Here is a 12,816-nt window from a genome sequence, read left to right as displayed (position 1 = left end):
GACATGTTGGTTGTGACCATTTGGTTCTTAATTTTCAGAAATCATAGATGAAGGTGCCTGAAATTATTAAGCAATTCCGCCCTCGGTTCTGGTCTTTCTATTAAACAAAACCTGCCACCTCCTATTGTTAACTAAATTAAAAAGTTTAGCAAGCTAGAACTCTTTTTTCATTCACTGAAGACGATAAATAATAGAGCTTAGGAACTATATTATCTATTATTTCTAAACTAAATATATTGAAAACAACAGCAATAAGAACAATAATAGCTGACCCCCATTGTATGCTTACTTTGGCATTGTGCTAAGTATTTAACAAATATTATAATAATTTAACTCTCACAATAAACATATGAGTATTTATTATCCCCATGTCATCATTGAAGGAAGTGTGTCATATAGCTTAGCAAATGGCCGAGCCAGGGTTTAGATCCAGGCCATCTGATTTCTGAGCTCACACTCTCAGCTATTATCCTGCATTGGACGGGGCAGATTCAGTAGTAATTGGGCATGAAATGTTTGCCCTCTAAAAAACTAAATTTGAATTTGCAGTTGAACATCTATTATACATGCAGTGCTAATCGGAATCAATATGCAATGTTATAATGAAGAGCCTTTACCCCAAGTATTTCTATTTTTTTAGGTTAGATTCCAAGAAGCAATCAGAGATATAAAGTTCTATGGACAACAATGTTCATATGAAATAATTTACAGTGGTGTTACAGCTGAACCCCGAAGTCACCAACTTTCAAATACTTCCTTTGATACCCTTCAAACTTTTCCTAACTACAATGGCATAGCTACTTTTCAGGTGGATATGTCTCTTCCATCCTTTCTTTAAAATCAATATTTTTCCTCATCAGTCCCTTGTTTAAAGCAAAAATATTCTTTCTTCACTCCGTCCTGGGAAGACCTCAGCCATCCAGTTTTCTTCTGGAGTAGCTATGGTCTCACTGACCTTTGATGTTGCTTGTCTTGGTTTGGAAGAGACCAGGTATCTTTAAAACCTATCCTCTGAAGTAGACAAGGGCATGCAACAGCTCAGTGGTTCTGAGCCCAGGCTTTGGAGCGGCCAGTCCCTTTCAGCCTGGCTCTGCTCCCCACCTCTAAATCTGTTTCCTCATTTGTATATAAATCAAGGAGAATAATAGTAGTGCATAGTGGTTACCTCACAGTACCACTGTGAGGATTAAATGAGACAATGTAGAAAGAACCCAGAACTGTTCCTGGCATATGGTAAATGCTCAGGGAAGATTAACAACGGTCATTATATGTCTTTCTGAAGAAAGACTGCTTTATTGGAAATGCCTGAGGCTACTGGATGGATTCTCTTGACAACTGTCTCTAACCTAAAGGCTTCAGACCAGGACAGGGTAGCTGCCCTGAGGTACACTTTTCAGGACACTTGCTGTAGAATAAAAAGGAGGACACGTAAAGGGTCCTTTCCCCCCCATAACCATCTAAAGTCAAACAGGTTTTTAAAAAGAATGATAATAAAGGGAGTAGCATAACACAAAAGAAAGAACACAAACTTGGAACAATCCTACAGACCTGTGTGGAGAGCCTGCTCTACCACTTGCCACCTGTGAACTTAACCATTCTGAGAACTCAGTTTCTCCATCTATAAAATAAAAATCATAATGCCTAGGATGTAGGAATTTTTGGGACTTACATAACGTGACATTTATAAAGCATCTAGCATAGTGATTTCCCCAAAGAAGAATCTCATTTTTTAAAGTTTCTCCCCCAACCCCGACAAAAGAACACTATACTTCTTTTACTGTAGAATGAATGTTGCCTGCTCCAGTACATAGTAGCTTGTATGTAATTCAGAAGCAATTTTCAGAAAACCAAGAATGATGTTTGAATGCACTTGGGTTAGTCTGCCAAAGATGGGGATGGCAAGATCTTTAACAAATTCTTAAAATTCCATCCAAGTGCTATGAAAGGCTGTACTTCACCACCTTTTCCGTAATACTTTAATTGCCTTGGTATGAGCTGTATGTTTTCTGTGTGGTCTATTGTAGTAAGGTATTTAAATATGTGAAGTAATAATTTTAATCATGCTTCATAAATCCTCACAGAGGAGGCTGGGTACGGGACGGGGAACAAAGGAAGCGAAAGATGTTAGGGCAGGAAAAATCCAGACTCGCTCCCCGCAGTAGGCATGCTGGCAGCCTAGAAGGAGGGCCTGGGAGCACATGCCTTTCCTTCCGCCAGCTCTAAGTTGCCTGTGAGGTCCGGCACCTTTCTTGGTGGCCTGGGTTAAATGCATCAGCTTGTTTCTGCATATCATGGGAATTGACCACAGACCTGAGCTGTTTGCAGCTGACACAGCAATTCAGTACCCCTGGTAGGTAATAGATGTGTGTTTGTATCTAGGGCTGACTATTCCGTATAAAAACAAGGCTGGTGTCTCCTGACTGCAGGCAGGCTTTCCAGGGGGGCTGGCAAGAAGGCAGCGCTCCAGAGGAAATGTGATAGGCTTCTGCTTACCTTCACTTCGTGGGAGGGAAGCGGGGATGCCTGTTTTGAGGTGGCCTTGCTTTAGAGAAAACTGCATGATGTTTGGGGGGAGGGATAGTTATAGCACTAGCCACTGGGTCTTGTCAAGGTCAGATTCAAGGCAGACTTTGACTGAAGCTGGTTAATATATTTATTCTGAAGCCTAATGCAATCCAAGGACGCGTTGTTTATTTATATCTTTGCTAAATTCTCCAGGTCGCCTTTTAAAACCTCATCCCATAAACAAATTTCCTTTTAAATCCATTCTCTTGGGTGGGGAGATGGTGCCCACCTGTTTTTCAAGTTCTCCATTTACAGTGTTTGTTTTTCTTATTTCTGATGAATCACAGAACCAAGCCAGTCTCCCAGACATAGTTCCAGAGAGAAGCAGTGTGCATTTTCTCCCCACAAAGTAGCAGAAAAGCCAGTGTTTCTAATAGGAGGCAACAGCAGATAGCACTGTCAGGACACAGCCCAGTTGCTGCTTTTAATGGAATGAATGACAAAATGAACCAAGAAAGCTGTACAATGAAAGCTGCAACTGCAGTTTTCCCCGAAGAGAGAAAACACAGGACTTGAATTCTCCATTCAATTTTAAAGTTGCTTTGCTATGAGGACTAGCTACATCATTTGTGGGGCCCATGGCAAAATGAAAACGCAGGGCCTTTTGTTCAAAAATTACTAAGAATTTCCAGACAGCAAAGCATGGAACATGCTCTGAGTCCTGTGTGACTGCACACATCACAAGCTCATGAAACTGGCCTTGTCCCTAAAATAGACCCACGAAAAGGGCCCCAACTAGGGTACGGAGAGTTAGGCATTCGTCTTAAATACAAAATTTAAAGAAGTGTCCAAACACTCAGTAATCAAGACAAGCAATATTATAATGCAATATTGTAAAAACTCAAAATTAATGTGTAAAATTTCATGACAAACAAAATATCAAAGTTTTAAACAAGGACAGAGTTTTAAATCAAAGATCCTGAATGTGCACGACTCACCTTAAATCTTGCATCACTTACATCACCCTCGTCCCAGCCCAACCTGTCGCCCAGCCTCTTGATTATGTGTTAGTGTACCCAGGTTCCCAGGCTTCTACACCATCCCACATAACCGACAACACAGCACAAAGACTCCAGTGAGGAGCAGGACATTGAACAGACTTCCTTTAGAGTGACAGGACTTCGACAGGTAGAAAGCAAGGCTGGAAGACCAGGCCGCAAGGAATCATGACGAAACTAGGAAGCAAATCCTCACAGAAGGTCACAGCGGCCCTCTCTTTGCCAGTCTGCAGGAACGCAAGGATATCCGATGGAATCGATGGGAGGTACACCCGTACTTCCTGGGGTTGAGACTAGGGCTCATACAGCTTTGGAAAGATCTGAAGATAATGAATTAGTTCTTACGAGGGGAAATAGAAGTGGAACAGGAAGAATGCGGAACTATTTCAATATACTTTCCATAATGACGGTAAGATGAATGTCTCTACAGAGGAGGACGAGAGCTAGATAGGGACATAATGGAAGAAGGCAGAAAGAAGGTCATCTTCCCTGGGGGATTTTAGGAACCAGAGTAACACTCAGGAAGAGACAGCCATGTCCCTGCAGAGGAAAACGACTGCTTGGTGATGGACTAGAACTTTAGCCAAACCAGAACAGGTGACGAGGACGACCCTGTTTGTGCAGGCTGAAACAGTTCAAGTGTTTGAGAGAAGTAGGTTGTAAAGGACGGGACAAAGGTTTCCACTTTTGTTCACAGAAGAATTGTGGGTTCCAAAGTCTTAGGGGGATTGATGGAGAGGGGAGGGTTTGTGTATAGATAAGAATGAGAGCCTAGAAGGCCTTGGAGGAAGAATATGTTATTAAGGCAACAATTCTCAGAGGATGGAGTTGAGAGCCCTGTTCGCAATAGGCTGTTTCTCAAACTGGGCCACAGGTATGTAAAGACAATGCCAAGAGGCCTATTGGAAGACACAAAATAAACTCGGTATATTTTCTGGGTTGTTAACTTTATATGAAGATGAAGGGGGCAGGTGGAGGAGTGGAGGTGGTATTTATTTCTTTGTTTGTTTGTTTGCTTATGTAAATGGATATATACAATAGAATACAAACTTCAAGTGGAGTGAACATAAAACATGGAACAAGAGGAAATGTCTTATTTGTAAACACTGGCCTTCCTGTCACACCACAGAGACTATTCCCTATCAGGATATAAAGAGTGTTTCTATTCATTTTTTATGGCTGCACAATATTCAGTGAGTTTGTTTAAAGGTGAGGTGAGAGGGGCAGCACAAATTTACCCTCCTGGTCACTTGGGTTTCTTTGATAAAAAGCACAGAGGTGAGAACCAGATTAGGCAAGCTTTCGTTATAGCACAAGCCATTCTCGCTTTTCCAAATGAGCATAGTGATGTGACAGAGTGAAAATCTGGATGGGGTTAGGGAGAAGAGGAGAGCAGACGTGAAAGGGGTGGCTTCCCTGGGCACTGGACCCAGGACCCTGGGCAGATGGTGGGGTCTCTGTTTGGAGCAGGAGTCATTCAGCTGGTTTCCATGTCGTATTTTAATCAACAGAAACAGATGGTTTTGCTTTTACTGAGGTCTCTGTGTGTGCTCTTGGGGGCACTTACTGTGCAGTAGAACATAGAAAAAAATCTCAAACTGGATCCCAAACTGAAAAGAAGAAAAACGTTACATTCCACTGGCAATTTTCAACATGAGAATAGTGCTATTTGCTCTTCTGATCATCTTAAAGCTTTAAAATTCACCTAATAATTTTAAGATGTCTGAAATCTCAGAATGACTTCGTGTCTGATTTTCATAATGAAGACTTTTTCCTGCACAAGCGGAGCTAAAGATAATGAAAGTCAGCTTTTTTTTAATGGGCAGTAGAACATCTCTGTAAATGTAAGGTTTTCATAACTAGTTTCATGACCAGGTAGTTTCTTAATTGTACTGCTATTTTCTGATAATTACAGGGTTGTAGTTTGTGCTATTAATCTACAATAAATGTCTCTCTGACCAAAAAGGAAAAAAAAAAAGAAAAAGAAAGAAATGTAGAGAACGTCAATGGAAGACTGCCAGTTCTAATCACTGTAGAAAAACAAAACCTTCAGTATGTTTGTACACTTTCCTTTGCACTTGATCTTATGCGAGAGGATGATGCTAATAAAAGGCTGGACGCTGTGCTCGGCCGTGGCCATTGGATGGGAAAACTATGGGTTTTGGTGTCAATTCAACCTATTGGCAATATTTTAAGTCATTTTCTTAACTAAATGTATACACTTAAGAGTATTTTACAGGTTTTATAGTTTGCCCATTATGTGTTTTATATTTACTTGGGGGCTAAATTTTTTTGTTTGTCTTTGATACATAATAATGTCACATGATTCAAAACTCGAAAGGTGCAAGAAGAATGCCAGAGGAAGGTCTCCTTCCCACTTCTGTCCCCAAGGCATTCCTTTCCGTCCCCCAGGGGCAGCTAGTGTTACCCAATTCTCTTCTATCTTGCCAGAACGCTTCTAGGCATTTACAAGCAAATATTTATCAGGATCTTCTATTCTTTTTCACTCAAGTAGTACACACAGTATATAGTATGTTGTGCACTATGCTTTTATTTTATTTTAACAGCGCATCACAGAGATTCTTTATAGTAGAACCTAGAGAACCTTCTCATCCTTTCTTTATGACTGCAGCGTATTCAGTAGTATGAATGTATTGTAGGAGAGGAAAAATAATTTTCCCTCTCCTTCTGAGTTCTTAGATGAGACCCTGTAATAAAAGACAGAAGAACAAGGAAAAACATAACTTTATTGACACGTATACCTCATGCATACATGGGAGATACTTAGGGAAAATTAGTAACTCCTCAGGTAGCTCAGAATTCAAGATTAAATACCATCATAATAGGGTAGGGGGGATGTAGGCTTCCTGGGAGAGAATAAATGATTTTTAAGAAAGATGAATGGGCCCTTAGAAGAACAGAGAGCAGGTGTGATCATTTGTGACAAAGTGTGTCTGGGTGTGGTGTGGACTTCCAGTCCTCTTCTAAGAGTCAATTTCCCTGGTTGCTGAAATTCCCCAGGTGGGGATTTATGACAATCAAGTTCTTTTGAGAGAATCGGTCTTTAGACAGATAAGGGGAGTTCAGAGAAAGCCTCTCCCTATGTTTGTTATTTTTCAAGTGCCTTCAGATCAAAATAATCAATATAGCAAAGTGGCATATTTTGGGATTCTATGTCCTAAATTCATATTTTGGGGTGACATATTCTGCTACCTTTCAATATCATGCTTTATTTAACCATCCCCTTAAAAAATGAATGTTTAAAATATTTTTAATCATAGGCAATTTCAAAATGATGCAATGAATAACTTTGTCTATAGATTATCCTCAAATGCACTGGTATATTTAGATAACTTCTTGAGTGTAGAATTGTTAGAGTATATCTATTTTTAATGTTGAAAGATATTTATCAATTATTTACTTATTTATTGTACAAATATGGATGTAGCAAAGGAGGAAGGGAAGAATGCTCCAAAAGCCTGGGGACTATGATGTCTGAAATATCTCAGTGTTCCGACAATACGTATTGTAGATTCCATTTTTCTGATATAGATGGGGATCAGAGTTATGCCCTGCTCAGCTCTCACTGAGGCACCTTGTTTCACATTTTTGCTTTGAGACTAATGAGCGGTATTTGGGTTTTGTAGGAGCTAATGACCATTTTCCAACTCTTACACTGGAACGGAAGCCTAAAAGCTCTTCGTGAAACCAAGTGTTCCCGACAGGTGAGATTTTCCAATCCACAATGGGTTTGTGTTGGATGGACTGAGCAGATGGCTCGTCATCTTCCTGGGAGATTTCCTTTACTTGGATTTTTTTTTTCTGTTTAAATTTGGTACTGTATTTACTGAGTAAGAGCAGAGGCCATATGAAAAAAATATGTATAGCAGTCCAGTTTAGTGAGGGACTGACCGAATATACACATTAAGAGGAACGCTGGCTGGGCATGGGACTGATTTAGATTCTTGTACTGAATGCTAAAGTGGAAGGATCATTAAGGTAGACTTCATTTCTAAGGTAAATACTGAATATATTCTACGCACCTGCCCTGCTTATTGTGTGTGCTCCTCCACTTTCCAGTGCGGAATCTTGAGAATACACTGCTTGGGAAGTTCCTCACTGAGGAGAGGTCAAGTTGGTTGTAGGGGGAGATTTTTCTCACTCTCACCAAAAGTCCACAAAGAACAGAAATGATTATAAAGGTGGGCAAGCTGGCATTCAATCACCCCAATTTGGGGGATTGGAAGTTCCTTACTTATTTTTCAGAGACAGGGCCTATTTCTTTACTACCTATGAAAAGCACCCGCCTCCCCTTTTTTAATGGCAAGATCCCTTCTGTGTATTTAATGGTTTTCACTTACTGTCATACCAGTTCATCCTTCCTTTCCCCACCATTAGACTTTGAAATATGGTAGTTTATTTTTGAGAATTTGCTCACCGGAATTTGTACGAGGAACAAAGCCTTTACTAGTGAGCAGATGAAGGTGGATGTAAGAGTTTTGCATGCACTGCAGCCCCAGGAGTTTTTAGTTGTTCTTTGCTTAGAAAGTCTGCCTTTCAAATGTCAGAGATGGAAAAGAAATGAGTAGCTGACAAGGGCTTTGGTTATTTTGTCTTTTCCTTTGATTTTATAAAAGGTCTTTGAAATATGCCGGGTTCGTTATAAACACTTCTCCATGATTGTTTTTAATTTGTTAAGGTCATAAATAAATACCATATGTTCTTGAAAATAAAAATAAGCAATGCATCCAACCCACAAGATCTTCGTAAAGTATCTCCACCAAACCTACACATGATGTTACAATGCATTGGCAAATTTTTCACACGAGAATTGACAGGTAGTGACTAATTTTTAATTGTTTGCAGAAGTAAGAGACAGTAGACATGAAGGTACGATTATGATGTCAATAATAATGTCTATGTTTTATAATAAAAGTTGAAAGTTGTTTCTGTGAGCCATTTGGACAGTCATCTTCCTTATGTTAACAACACATATTTTCTAGCGAGGTCCGAGTGGTTTTGTGAGCGTTATTGAGTCTTCCTGGTGTTAGTGTTTTGATTCAACCTGGTGTGACTCTGCTTGGCTGTACTAGCTTAGCCACTCATTGCCCTTAACAAGTATGTCAGTGTATTTGGCTTTGGTTTGTAAACATCAGAGAGGCTTAGTTGTAGGTAAAACCTCCATGGATGTGGGGGTGGCAGAGGCAAAGGAAACGGGGTGTTGGAAGGCCATGAGCACAGGTGCCTTGATTGCTCTTTACTGACACTCTGGACTTTGTCTCTTGGCTCCCAGGAAGTCATCTCCTACTATTCCCAGTATTCCCTAGATGAAAAGATGCGCAGCCACATGGCCCTGGACTGGATCATGAAGGAGCGGGAGTCACCGGGAATCCTCTCTCAAGAGCTACGCATGGCCCTGAGGGAGTTGGAGGAAGCCAGGAAAGCAGGACAAGAGCTACGGTTTTACAAAGAAAAGAAAGAAATTCTGAGTTTAGCCCTGACTCAGATCTACAGCGACCCTGACACTTCCTCACCCAGCGATGATCAGCTGAGCCTCACGGCCCTGTGTGGTTATCACTAGCAAGGCCAGCTTCCTAGACGCCCAAGGAGGGCAGAGGCCAGACTGCAGGATTAGGAAGCTCATTAAGGAAACCATTGGAGGCTTTAGCACTGAGACAGCTAATTCCTAAAGGCTACCTAATTCTCCCCACCCATTCCAGTCACACATCTGAGAGTAGTCCATAGGACCCTTACGGGATCCAACCACCCACTCCATGCAGTTTTCCCATCATGCTCTCTATAGTTCCACCTCAGAATGATGCGATGGAGACAGGATTGTTTGCAAAATATTTTCCAATCCTGGCTCCAACTGAAAACCCAGTTGACATGTGCCTTGCTAGATTATATATGTTGTTTCAAAGAATGGGTCATTGTAGCATCATCCCCCAAGAGAACATCAGGCAGGACTGGGGGAAGTAGCATGGTAGCAATTTTTAAGACTACCTGGGATTAAATAAACAATGTGGATTTAAAATATATATATATCCAAGGGTCAGAGTTTCTTCCTAAACTGTGTAAGCTGAGAGATAATTCACACTCTACTAGCTGTTATCCAGAACTACAGTGGAAATTTTATCTAGACAGCCCACTAGCCAAGATCTTTAAGTGGTAATAGTATGAAAATACCAGAAAATTTTAACGTGGCTTAAAATGCAATTGTGATAATAATTTTTAAAATTCCACATTCTGCCAAATGGAGATAAATGTCACCTAGAGTAGAATCCTCACATTCCTCAAGAAGAATTAATGGCCAATTTTTATGAGTCCTGCAGTCAGTCATGTTCATTTGTAATTTGCAAATAGATAACTTGAATTGATTTGTTTCTATTTTTGCCACCTCAGTCATATATCTCTAATGGAGAAAGTTACTGGTATTTCAGAGGTTAAAACATTTTGAAAAAATCATTAGCATTTAACAATGCTTGCATTTGATTAGCTTCTCATGTATTAGAGAGAAGGAATCTTTAGCTGTCTTTTTTGTTGTTCAAGAACATAAGCTACCAGTAGCTCTAGTCTATCATTTTTAAGTTTAAATTACTGGAATCTTCATTAAAGAAGAATAAGACATTGCTATTCCTCTTTGAAAATAGCTTGGATCAAACAACTGATTCGAAAACCAAGAGCAAATACAAACTAATGTTTAGATGATTCCTGGTCACTCAGATTTAAGAATGGCAGCAGTAACAATTTTGAACACTTGTAGCTATTTCTGTGTATCCATAACATGAAAAGGAGTATCCTGCATTTGGTCCAATAATTCAAATTAAAGAAAACAATTGTTTTCCATTTTTTGCTTCTTGTTTAGGCAAATGCAAACTAACTTTCCTGAAAGCCAAAACCATTATAATTACATTAAAGTTTACAAAAATATACTTTAGCCTTAAATCTAAATATATACAACAGTATTTTTCTCTCCTTAAAGTCCCATGAAAACTGTACTGAGCATATATTTTGGAACTGGCCTTGATAATAAAAAATTAGCTTCACATATTACATTTCTCACACCAGGGGAAAATTTAGCTACATATCTGCCCTACTCTAATGTTTTGAAAAGGTAATACTACATATTAGATAAATTTTATTTTAAAATATTGTTTTAACAAAAATCACATTCCTCCCATAATGAGGCTAAATGCCACCTAGAAGAAAACTTTATTCCCTTATATTCCCAAAAAGCAATTAGAATTAATAGTTGTAAGTTGAATAAATTTTGAGGGAACTTTCTATTTAAAATAATTTTTTTCACGAAGTCATTACTCTTCATCATTTGAAAAAAGACACAATTTCCCATGTTGAGTAGAACTGAAGGTAGGTCCACCTTTACTGCATTTTCAGCCTTTAACAAGCACCACCCCAGGCTGATGCCATCTGATTAGATTCAGGAACAGTTACCAGTTGGGAAAATACCAGATTTACTCTCTGCCCTACAATTAGAACACTGCACCCATTCTGTAAATGGAAAATAGAAGTTCTCCCTTGGCCACTCTCCGTTTTCCCCAGCTAGTCAACCTGCCCACGCTTCCTAGAATGGCATGGAAGCTACAGCAAAAGAAACAAAAGTCAGAATCTTCGCCACTGCTGGTTCCTTGGATGCTCATTTACAGCAAACCAATTTGAGCTAAAACCAATTACAGCCAATTGCTGTCAGTACCTCACCTAAACATCCGTAACCCTGGCCCGGAGAAGACCAGGTTGAAGAGCAAAGTTGACTATTATTATTTTTCCTTTTCTGTAGCTTATTCTCAATAACACACTGTGCTGAAGGGGCCTAGGGTGGAGGATTCTCTGTTTTAATATATGGAACTCTGGGTCCTAATCTTCTGGGGTTATAAACCCTTTGAGAATCTGCTACAAGCTATGGACCTTCTCCTCGGAAAGTAGAACTAAGCATATACATTTAAAATTACACAGTTTCAGAGAGTATAAGAGCCCCCTCGAAAAAAATTCCATGGATTGCTCTGTCCAAGAACCCCCAGTTTATTTTAGGCACACGCTTACCAGTCTCTAACTTTTCAGCAGGGATCCAGCTTAGCTCAGATATAGCCCCTGGAACCTATTTCTAAGATACATTTCATCATCCTTAAATACAGATTTGCACTGTATTTCGACAAGAGCTAAGTTTGATTTTCACAAAATCCAAATACACACGATTATTATCAAAAAAAGCTTAAAGCAGACTAGTCATAAACTTGGGTGAACACACCAGAAAATCACAGATTTAATAAAGTCATTGTTCCTCTAATGATCAGAAGTCAGTTGTCCATTTGTTCAAAAACTATAGTCCACTGATACGTTTGCTGTTAAATATATTCACCTATTGCTAGAAAAGAAAAAGAAACAAGCAGTAGATATTCCTGAAATACTGTACCTTTGAATCTGATCAGCTAGGTCTCAGGAAAAAAGTGAAAGAAAGCAAAAAGTTTGAACAGTTTCCTGTTTCTTTAGGGAAAGCTTTGAAAGCCGTGAGTATTGCTGTAGATGACATCATCTCTGAAATACTTTAGAGAATTCTGAGTTATATCATGCCATGCCTTTCTTTCTTGCCAGAGGACACAAAATGTATAAGAATATTTTCAGTACCCTTGACTATGTTAACGGGTAACCACTATTCAAAATACTGTCTTTTATATGCTGTTGATTTTTTGTTTGTGTTGCATTTCAGAAATGCAAATATCAATATCTCTTCGATGGTGTCCATCATGTTAAAGAGGCAATATTAAGATTGTTTTCAGCCAGGGCTCCAGGAAAGCAAAAGTCATTTTTCCCTATCACAGTGGTTCTCAACTTTGACTGACTGCACATTAGAAATACCTGAGGAGCTTTAAAAAAAAAAAATCCTAAATATCCAGACTGTACATAAACCAATGGAATAAGACTGTGGAGGTGGAGCCCAGGCATCAGTATTTTTTAAAACTGCTGTCATGAGGGGTGGCCTGTGGGGTCTCAGCTCCTGCTCCCCACATAAGAACGCAGGATGTGGCTAGGCCAAAAAGGAACACCCTCGGAGCCATAGATGAGGGCGTCATACAACTCTACTCTCGCTGGCGGCATCCGCCTCTCTGCAATCCGCTCTTGCTAGCTCAGCCACCATCTTCTTGCTAGCCCCCATTTTTCTGCCAGCATAGCCACAGCAGTTATATTAGTGGCCAACGGCTCATTGGTTACAGCTGACGGCCAACTAGCCACAGTTGAC

The 12,816-nt window shown here is 39.8% G+C and overlaps 1 protein-coding gene across 2 annotated transcripts in view; it reads left to right on the top strand.

The window, feature by feature from the left end:
• The window catches only part of LIX1 (limb and CNS expressed 1), a 49,125-nt gene extending 37,260 nt beyond the window's left edge, over positions 1-11,865 (top strand). For both annotated transcript variants that reach the window (XM_074328681.2, XM_019727921.3), the window contains 2 exons: positions 7,211-7,288; positions 8,857-11,865. In XM_074328681.2, the coding sequence (XP_074184782.1) occupies positions 7,211-7,288; positions 8,857-9,144 (366 nt within the window). In that variant the 3' untranslated portion in view covers positions 9,145-11,865. The remainder of the gene's footprint in view (positions 1-7,210; positions 7,289-8,856) is intronic.
• The last annotated feature ends 951 nt before the right edge of the window (positions 11,866-12,816 follow it).

The sequence above is a fragment of the Rhinolophus sinicus genome, chromosome 3 (assembly GCF_057876585.1).
Source record: "Rhinolophus sinicus isolate RSI-liver-muscle chromosome 3, RSI-T2T, whole genome shotgun sequence".
In the NCBI taxonomy this organism is placed as follows: domain Eukaryota; kingdom Metazoa; phylum Chordata; class Mammalia; order Chiroptera; family Rhinolophidae; genus Rhinolophus; species Rhinolophus sinicus.
This window is presented reverse-complemented; position numbering and strand designations above follow the sequence as displayed.